The 10515-nt window shown below is 48.5% G+C and overlaps 1 protein-coding gene across 1 annotated transcript; it reads right to left on the reverse strand.

The window, feature by feature from the left end:
• Window positions 1-6875: 6875 nt before the first annotated feature.
• Window positions 6876-10095, reverse strand: LOC123759202 (proline-rich protein 36-like). Its single transcript, XM_045744084.2, has 2 exons — window positions 9991-10095; window positions 6876-9023 (listed from the first exon to the last, which is right to left on the reverse strand). Exons 1-2 carry the CDS (start codon window positions 10093-10095, stop codon window positions 6876-6878), a joined length of 2253 nt encoding a protein of 750 aa, XP_045600040.2.
• Window positions 10096-10515: the final 420 nt, after the last annotated feature.

The raw sequence follows: 10515 nt of genomic DNA on the forward strand, positions 1-10515 counted from the left end.
TTATTATTTAAATTGTGTTTAACTTTGTTCCCTAGTGCTTTGAGTTGAGGTGAGAAAGCCTCTGTGGTTACTGGTTTCATGATATTAATGAGTACATGTTTGGAGTTGATACATGGTAATAACATCTTTTGAGAATATTTTGATACAGACAAGTTCCATTCCTTGTCTTGTATGTAATGATCATGAATGGATGGTGGCAGCATTTCGTCTTCTACTATCTACTCTTCTACTTCTACCATCTCTACTTCTACCTATCTACACCTCTCCCTCCACCCCTCTCTGAACTCTCACTTTCAACTAATGACCCTCCTCGCTCCTCCCACCTCTCTCCTCTCACCCCAAACCCTCACTAATTACTTCACTATTCTTTTCTTTCCTTTCGTTTTCTCTTATACGTTTGTGGCAATGATTATGTATTCTAGAGTTCTCTCTAGAGTTTCGGGTAACTGATCAAGTGACGGCGCCTTGTAGTCTTAGCACCTAGGTAGTCGAATACCTAGGTTACAAGGTGTTGAACGAAAGAGGTTGCCTTAGGAACTCTGGAGGTGCTCTAGAATAGTTAGCTAACTGGGGACGGGATAACGGACTAGAGAGAGCTGTTTCCCCCGGCCTCGTTAGTTAACTGGGGGTTGGAATAATGGACAAGATAGAGCTATTTCCCCCACCACTCCCGTTACAACAGCATCATCACGTGGGTCAGGCTACAGCATCATCACGTGGGTCAGGCTACAGCATCATCACGTGGGTCAGGCTACAGCATCATCACGTGGGTCAGGCTACAGCATCATCACGTGGGTCAGGGTACAGCATCATCACGTGGGTCAGGCTACAGCATCATCACGTGGGTCAGGCTACAGCATCATCACGTGGGTCAAGCTACAGCATCATCACGTGGGTCAGGCTACAGCATCATCACGTGGGTGAGGCTACAGCATCATCACGTGGGTGAGGCTACAGCATCATCACGTGGGTGAGGCTACAGCATCATCACGTGGGTCAAGCTACAGCATCATCACGTGGGTGAGGCTACAGCATCATCACGTGGGTCAGGCTACAGCATCATCACGTGGGTCAGGCTACAGCATCATCACGTGGGTCAAGCTACAGCATCATCACGTGGGTCAGGCTACAGCATCATCACGTGGGTCAGGCTACAGCATCATCACGTGGGTCAAGCTACAGCATCATCACGTGGGTCAGGCTACAGCATCATCACGTGGGTCAGGCTACAGCATCATCACGTGGGTGAGGGTACAGCATCATCACGTGGGTCAGGCTACAGCATCATCACGTGGGTCAGGCTACAGCATCATCACGTGGGTCAGGCTACAGCATCATCACGTGGGTCAGGCTACAGCATCATCACGTGGGTCAGGCTACAGCATCATCACGTGGGTCAGGCTACAGCATCATCACGTGGGTCAGGCTACAGCATCATCACGTGGGTCAGGCTACAGCATCATCACGTGGGTCAGGCTACAGCATCATCACGTGGGTGAGGCTACAGCATCATCACGTGGGTGAGGCTACAGCATCATCACGTGGGTCAGGCTACAGCATCATCACGTGGGTCAGGCTACAGCATCATCACGTGGGTCAGGCTACAGCATCATCACGTGGGTCAGGCTACAGCATCATCACGTGGGTCAGGCTACAGCATCATCACGTGGGTCAGGCTACAGCATCATCACGTGGGTCAGGCTACAGCATCATCTCGTGGGTCAGGCTTAATCATCATCACGTGGGTCAGGCTTAATCATCATCACGTGGGTCAGGCTTAATCATCATCACGTGGGTCAGGCTTAATCATCATCACGTGGGTCAGGCTACAGCATCATCACGTGGGTCAGGCTACAGCATCATCACGTGGGTCAGGCTACAGCATCATCACGTGGGTCAGGCTACAGCATCATCACGTGGGTCAGGCTACAGCATCATCACGTGGGTCAGGCTACAGCATCATCTCGTGGGTCAGGCTTAATCATCATCACGTGGGTCAGGCTTAATCATCATCACGTGGGTCAGGCTTAATCATCATCACGTGGGTCAGGCTTAATCATCATCACGTGGGTCAGGCTACAGCATCATCACGTGGGTCAGGCTACAGCATCATCACGTGGGTCAGGCTACAGCATCATCACGTGGGTCAGGCTACAGCATCATCACGTGGGTCAGGCTACAGCATCATCACGTGGGTCAGGCTACAGCATCATCTCGTGGGTCAGGCTTAATCATCATCACGTGGGTCAGGCTTAATCATCATCACGTGGGTCAGGCTTAATCATCATCACGTGGGTCAGGCTTAATCATCATCACGTGGGTCAGGCTACAGCATCATCACGTGGGTCAGGCTACAGCATCATCACGTGGGTCAGGCTACAGCATCATCACGTGGGTCAGGCTACAGCATCATCACGTGGGTCAGGCTACAGCATCATCACGTGGGTCAGGCTACAGCATCATCTCGTGGGTCAGGCTTAATCATCATCACGTGGGTCAGGCTTAATCATCATCACGTGGGTCAGGCTTAATCATCATCACGTGGGGTAATTCCACCTGTGAATTAGTCACCTAGTAACAAACTGTAACTAATATATATAATCTGTATCAGACCAAGAGATTAATTATATCTATTTTTAACTCACCCGTTACGGTTGGCTTGGCACGCCCGTAACCGGTTGACCCTATCTACTTTAATGGCCATGAATGGATAGATATACGGGCTAGTTGGGTACAGAACACTTCCCGTATGGCTAGCGAGGTCGTGTTGATGTTGTTGTTTCAGATTCAGCTACTCAGAACAAAAGTTCCAAGTAGCACGGGCTATGGTGAGCCCGTAGTGGACTTACCTGGGACAGGAGCGAGGCTATGTATGTGTCGTGTTGATGACAAGAAACTCTGGCGTCCTTCACCACTAATATTCGCTGGAAGTTTCCTTGGAGCCAGTAGGAGCCCGCTCACAGGCCAGGCTTTGTGTTCTCCAATAATGGCGTCCCTTCTCCCTCTGCGGGCGGGAGACTCGCCTCTCGCCCGGCTCAGCTTCCACCATTTACCGTCAAAGGGGAGAAGGCGCTTGCTTTCTTTATAATATCGTTAAATCTAGTCATGGAAAACACTTTGTTATTCTATTTAGTTACCAGGCTGGTGTTTTGAATGTAAATGTTTTACATAAATATAAATCTGGGGACAGATTCACGAAAGCACTTACGCAAGCATTAACGAACCTGTACATCTTTTCTCAATCTTTGGCGGCTTTGTTTACAATTATTAAACAGTTAATGAGCTCCGAAGCACCAGGAGGCTGTTTATAACAATAACAACAGTTGATTGGGAAGTTTTCATGCTTGTAAACTATTTAATAAACGTAACCAAAGCCGTCAAAGACTGAGGAAAGATGTACACGTTCGTAAGTGCTTGCGTAAGTGCTTTCGTGAATCTGGCCTGGTAGGTGACGTGGTAAGATCTCATGCTAATTTCTTTGCATGGTTAACTTAGGTAGATTATCCGGTAGTATGTGTTAGTGTCGGAATTTCCGACACAGATGGATATAGAGAGCTAAATGGATACATTGACTGATAGATATATGGATTGACCGATGGATGGATAGATATGTGGATAGATGGACAGATGCATAGATGGGTGGATAAATGAATAGATAGATGGATAAGTAGAAGCATGGATAGATGGATGGATGGGCAGATGGATAACTTGATGGAAATGTGGATAGACGTATATATAGATTGATGGATAGGAAGAATGAGATATATAGCTGACTAAATGGGTAGATAGATGGTAATATAGATGGATGAATAGACGAAAATACGCATAGTTAGATGGATGGATAGTTTTATAGGTTGATGGACAGTTATTCGGATAGAAATATGAATAGGGGGCATATATAGATAGATGGATATAAATCTAGATGAATAGTAAGCTAGTTGGATGTATAAATATGTGGCTATGTGGACAGAGATGGACAGATGAACGGATAGATGGGCTGATAGCCGGGGTCTGGTAGCTGAGCGGACAGCGCGCAGGATTCGTAATTCTGTGGCCCGGGTTCGATTCCCTGACCAGGCAGAAACAAATGGACAACGTTTCTTTCACCCTGATGCCCCTCTTACCTAGCAGTAAATAGGTACCTGGGAGTTAGACAGCTGCTACGGGCTGCTTCTTGTGTGTGTGTGGGGGGGGGGGAGTAGTTAGTAACAGTTGAGTGGCAGTTGAGAGGCGGGCCGAAAGAGCAGATCTCAACCCCCGCAAGCACAATTAGGTGAATACAACTAGATGAATGATAGATTGATGAGTGAATAGATGGATGGATGAATCGATGGATGGATGAATAGATGGATGTATATATAAATAGGAAGGTTGATAGATTAATGAACAGATTGACCCTCAGATAGAAGGGTAGATATACGGATAGATTGATGGATGGATAAATAGATGGATGTATAGATGAATGTATAGATAAACAGATGGAAGGATAGATGGGACACAGACTCAGGCAACGCAGGATTGATCCCCCTAGTAGTCTATTCAGTATGACATAGTTTGTTTGTTAAGAGTTGGAGGCCACACGGATGGGGCGACCCCCACCTAACTTGACAGACTCCATACACAGTTTCAAACGTAGATATGACAGAAGCCCACGACGGGCTCACCATAGCCCGTGCTACTTGGAACTTTTGTTCCCAGCAGGTGAATCTACAACAACAACAGATATGACAGAGCACAAATGAGTCAAGAACCTGTACAACAGTTGCTCGATCGTTGAGAGGCGGGATCAATGAGCTGAAGCTCAAGACACCGAAGCACAATTAGGTGACTACAGACACGCACGCAAAAGCCACATAAACATGGAGATAGGAGCCCGGATTTTTGTTTGCGAGAAACGGACTTGGTAAATCCCGCCGGCAGTCGCGAGAGGCAGTGAATGCCAGGGAACCCGCTAAAAACAGAGTAATGTGGTGTTTAAAAGTGAGAGCGTGGGAGAGCAATAGTGAGAGCGTGGGAGAGCAATATTACCTCCACGGCAACCAAGAAAAAAGCGATCAAAGGCGCCGGAGATGCTTCAACGTGGGATGATTTGCCCCTTGAATGTGTTAAAGGTTAGTGGTGAGGCGCGGGAGCTTATTGCAATGACACAAAGCTTGGGTTAACACGCAAGGAATTATTCAGAGAGTTGCGGAAAGAAAACCTTTGTTGAACTATTGTAAAAAGAAAATCATTTCTGAGGTGTTAGAGATTAAAAGAATTATTTTAATTTTCCACATTCATTCTCCACATTCTCTGAGGCATGCGGAGATAATTACCTTAATAACTATTGAAATGAAGAGTAAACCACACACCTGATGATGAGGTGACGTCTCATCATCTTCTGGTATGGTTGATCATCATATCTTCAGCCACGGTATTGTGACTCATCGTGAGCAACTGTTGAAATGTTTTAACATAAGGTGATGTGAATTAGCAGTACGGTGTGAACCTCAGAAGCATAATTGGTGATACGAAACAACGCAAACCTTAGTGGATTTAAAGACTAAGGGAAGGCATATATCAGGGGAAAGCACCAAACCATTACGACTATATTGCTCTGGGAAGGGGTCAGGATACGGATTTGGGATGGGACGGGGGAAAGGAATGGTGCCCAACCACTTGGATGGTCGGGGGATTGAACGTCGACTTGCAGAAGCGAGACCGTTGCTCTACCGTCCACCCCAAGTGGGTATTTAAAGACTAAGTGATTGACGGACCTCCTATACCCAGGAAAAGAGAGAAACAGGCGCTGAAATACTAAGAACATAGAAAATAATGATTGGTGCTCCACCTATATTCTCACAATAGACTCTGAAAAAATAGAGGAAGTGAATAGAATCCAATGTGTTGTGATGAATAGAATCCTCGAGTATGAGGACACGTTAAGAGGAACAGAGACTGGCAGCATGGGTTGAAAGTGATCAGTGTTAAATGAACTAAATCAGGAGAACCAAAGAAATCCTCTGATTGATCACAATCCGAGAGCAAGAACAGGGCAAGAATGTATCAGATGGCAAGAACAGGGCAAGAATGTATCTGAGGGCAAGAATGTATCAGATGGAAAGAACAGGGCAAGAATGTATCTGAGGGCAAGAACAGGGCAAGAATGTATCTGAGGGCAAGAACAGGGCAAGAATGTATCAGATGGCAAGAAACAGGGCAAGAATGTATCAGATGGCAAGAAACAGGGCAAGAATGTATCAGATGGCAAGAAACAGGGCAAGAATGTATCAGATGCAAGAACAGGGCAAGAATGTATCAGATGGCAAGAAACAGGGCAAGAATGTATCAGATGGCAAGAACAGGGCAAGAATGTATCAGATGGCAAGAACAGGGCAAGAATGTATCAGATGGCAAGAACAGGGCAAGAATGTATCAGATGGCAAGAACAGGGCAAGAATGTATCAGATGGCAAGAACAGGGCAAGAATGTATCAGATGGCAAAAACAGGGCAAGAATGTATCAGATGGCAAAAACAGGGCAAGAATGTATCAGATGGCAAGAACAGGGCAAGAATGTATCAGATGGCAAAAACAGGGCAAGAATGTATCTCAGGGCAAGAACAGAAAATATAACTGAACTAACTTCAGTTATAACTGGCCAGACCCACTGAGAGTGGAAGGTACCGGTCATGATGAAGTAACCAGGCTATACACAAGGACGTGAGACAACACACAGAATGATAAGAATATATGGGAAGAAATAAACCAAAAAGTCCAATAAGTTTACAAGCCGGAGCCAGAGCTGCTCATATATCTACATTTACTTCGCAACAGAAACCACGAAAAGATAATCTGATTGAAATTTAAGTGACAACAGGAAAACTAAGGAAACAATTAGAGGAGCGGAATGTGACGAAGGCGACAGTCCAAGACCATATTCTCATTGTGAATTATTAAAGAAGCAGCAGCTTGAGCATTATGTAGACCCCTTGTCATGGGGTCCGTCTTCTTGCTAGACGGTTGGGCAATTGCCTGCAGTATGGGACCCCTTGTCATGGGCTCCGTCTCCTTGCTAGACGGTTCGACAATTGCCTGCAGAATGGGACCCCTTGTCATGGGCTCCGTCTCCTCGCTAGACGGTTGGGCAACTGCCTGTAATATGGGACCCCTTGTCATGGGTTCCGTCTCCTTGCTAGACGGTTGGGCAACTGCCTGCAATATGGGACCCCTTGTCATGGGTTCCGTCTCCTTGCTAGATGGTTGGGCAACAGCCTGCAATATGGGACCCCTTGTCATGGGTTCCGTCTCCTTGCTAGATGGTTGGGCAACAGCCTGCAATATGGGACCCCTTGTCATGGGCTCCGTCTTCTTGCTAGATGGTTGGGCCTGCAATATGGGACCCCTTGTCATGGGTTCCGTCTCCTTGCTAGATGGTTGGGCAACAGCCTGCAATATGGGACCCCTTGTCATGGGCTCCGTCTTCTTGCTAGACGGTTGGGCCTGCAATATGGGACCCCTTGTCATGGGCTCCGTCTCCTCGCTAGACGGTTGGGCCTGCAATATGGGACCCCTTGTCATGGGCTCTGTCTCCTTGCTAGACGGTTGGGCCTGCAATATGGGACCCCTTGTCATGGGCTCCGTCTCCTTGCTAGACGGTTGGGCAATTGCCTGCAATATGGGACCCCTTGTCATGGGCTCCGTCTTCTTGCTAGACGGTTGGGCCTGCAATATGGGACCCCTTGTCATGGGCTCCGTCTCCTCGCTAGACGGTTGGGCCTGCAATATGGGACCCCTTGTCATGGGCTCTGTCTCCTTGCTAGACGGTTGGGCCTGCAATATGGGACCCCTTGTCATGGGCTCCGTCTCCTTGCTAGACGGTTGGGCAATTGCCTGCAATATGGGACCCCTTGTCATGGGCTCTGTCTCCTCGCTAGACGGTTGGGCAACTTCCTGCAATATGGGACCCCTTGTCATGGGCTCCGTCTCCTCGCTAGACGGTTGGGCCTGCAGTATGGGACCCCTTGTCATGGGCTCCGTCTCCTTGCTAGATGGTTGGGCAACAGCCTGCAATATGGGACCCCTTGTCATGGGCTCCGTCTTCTTGCTAGATGGTTGGGCCTGCAATATGGGACCCCTTGTCATGGGTTCCGTCTCCTTGCTAGATGGTTGGGCAACAGCCTGCAATATGGGACCCCTTGTCATGGGCTCCGTCTTCTTGCTAGATGGTTGGGCCTGCAATATGGGACCCCTTGTCATGGGTTCCGTCTCCTTGCTAGATGGTTGGGCAACAGCCTGCAATATGGGACCCCTTGTCATGGGCTCCGTCTTCTTGCTAGACGGTTGGGCCTGCAATATGGGACCCCTTGTCATGGGCTCCGTCTCCTCGCTAGACGGTTGGGCCTGCAATATGGGACCCCTTGTCATGGGCTCTGTCTCCTTGCTAGACGGTTGGGCCTGCAATATGGGACCCCTTGTCATGGGCTCCGTCTCCTTGCTAGACGGTTGGGCAATTGCCTGCAATATGGGACCCCTTGTCATGGGCTCTGTCTCCTCGCTAGACGGTTGGGCAACTTCCTGCAATATGGGACCCCTTGTCATGGGCTCCGTCTCCTCGCTAGACGGTTGGGCCTGCAGTATGGGACCCCTTGTCATGGGCTCCGTCTCCTCGCTAGACGGTTGGGCAACTGCCTGCAGTATGGGACCCCTTGTCATGGGCTCCGTCTCCTCGCGAGACGGTTGGGCAACTGCCTGCAATATGGGACCCCTTGTCATGGGCTCCGTCTCCTCGCGAGACGGTTGGGCAACTGCCTGCAGTATGGGACCCCTTGTCATGGGCTCCGTCTCCTCGCTAGACGGTTGGGCAACTGCCTGCAATATGGGACCCCTTGTCATGGGCTCTGTCTCCTCGCGAGACGGTTGGGCAACTGCCTGCAATATGGGACCCCTTGTCATGGGCTCCGTCTCCTCGCGAGACGGTTGGGCCTGCAGTATGGGACCCCTTGTCATGGGCTCCGTCTCCTCGCAAGACGGTTGGGCAACTGCCTACAATACGCAACAAATTCGGTTATTTCTTAACATTAAGGTATATATAGTCGCAACGGCTTAGTACTTTCTCCTGGTAATTACCTTACCTTCTAGGGAAACAAATATGACAGCTATAAGTTAGACAAAAAGAAGGCAAGTGCTATGAAATTTCAGGCGGAGCTCACTAACCTGTATAGGTCACCTGTGATGTATTATATACACACACATAAGAGACTGGTAAACCATGTATACTGGGACATGAGCAGGATACATCCGCTGTGGTCCCCTCACCACACTGAGGGCAGCGGTGGTCCCCTCACCACACTGAGGGCAGGTGTGGTCCCCTCACCACACTGAGGGCAGGTGTGGTCCCCTCACCACACTGAGGGCAGGTGTGGTCCCCTCACCACACTGAGGGCAGCTGTGGTCCCCTCACCACACTGAGGGCAGCGGTGGTCCCCTCACCACACTGAGGGCAGATGTGGTCCCCTCACCACACTGAGGGCAGCGGTGGTCCCCTCACAACACTGAGGGCAGCAATAATGGATATTAAGGACCCTTGGACACCTCACCAGCCTCAGTGTGTGAGGCATCACTGGGAATGCCTCTAACGGCGCCCAGTAAGTGATAGCTTTTTGAAGATTAAACCACACATCAAAAGATGAGGAGGAGACGTTTCTGTCCGTCCTGGACCATTATCAAGTCGATTATGACGGGAACGAAGTTGATTGATTGATGAAGATTAAGCCACTCGAGAGGTGGCACGGGGGAATGAATATTCTATAAGTGGTAGAATTTTTTTTTGAGTGAATGCATACTGTGTGCTGAGGTCGCATTTAAATCTTAAGGCTGCTATCGTGGGGGAGGATACTGCTTGACAGTGTTTATGAGGGTGTCCAGCTGCTGGACACCTTTTTTGACTTGAAGAGTGGCTGTGTTGATGGCTTCAGGGTTGTTACTGCATGATTCAGATTGCTGCATATGCCTCTTCGCTGTCCGTGCCAAGAGCAGCACCTGGACTCTCATATACTGTGTCCACCGATCCCTCTGTGAAGATGTAGGTGGCTCCTGCTACTGCAATGCTGCACATTTGCTTTTTTCTATGATGCGCCTTAGGATTGTTGGATTATAGGCAGCCTTTTTCATCGGAAGACCTTCTATTACTATTTTGAAGGTAGGCTCCTCCTACGGTGGGGAACAATTGAAGTTTTGGTGTGGTTGATCACCTCCTCTCTCAAGAATTATGCTTTTTAATTGTAGACTGTTTAGGACTTCTCCCATTCTGGCAGCTCAAGTCCAACCACTAAGGCCTATCGAACTGGGACTGGACCAGGGAAAACAATTATCAATTATCAATCATATCTGCTCTTTGAGATATTCTTTCTTGAAGAAAGGGCAAACCCGTTTCCAGTCTTAAGAATTTCAAGACTGGTCCACATAGGGGCTCCCAGGGCAGCTCTCATAGCATTCTTTTGTGCTACTTCAAGCTTTTTATATTTTTGTTGTGATA

This window comes from Procambarus clarkii, chromosome 15, assembly GCF_040958095.1.
Source record: "Procambarus clarkii isolate CNS0578487 chromosome 15, FALCON_Pclarkii_2.0, whole genome shotgun sequence".
NCBI lineage: Eukaryota > Metazoa > Arthropoda > Malacostraca > Decapoda > Cambaridae > Procambarus > Procambarus clarkii.

Bases quoted from the DNA above. Each gene is read 5' to 3' on its own strand.
- LOC123759202 (XM_045744084.2), bottom strand. From the start codon at position 10,095: ATGTGCAGCATTGCAGTAGCAGGAGCCACCTACATCTTCACAGAGGGA. The intron at 9,024-9,990 runs GCATATGCAGCA...TGCGTATTGTAG, and splicing joins TTGGCACGGACAGCGAAGAG to GCAGTTGCCCAACCGTCTTG.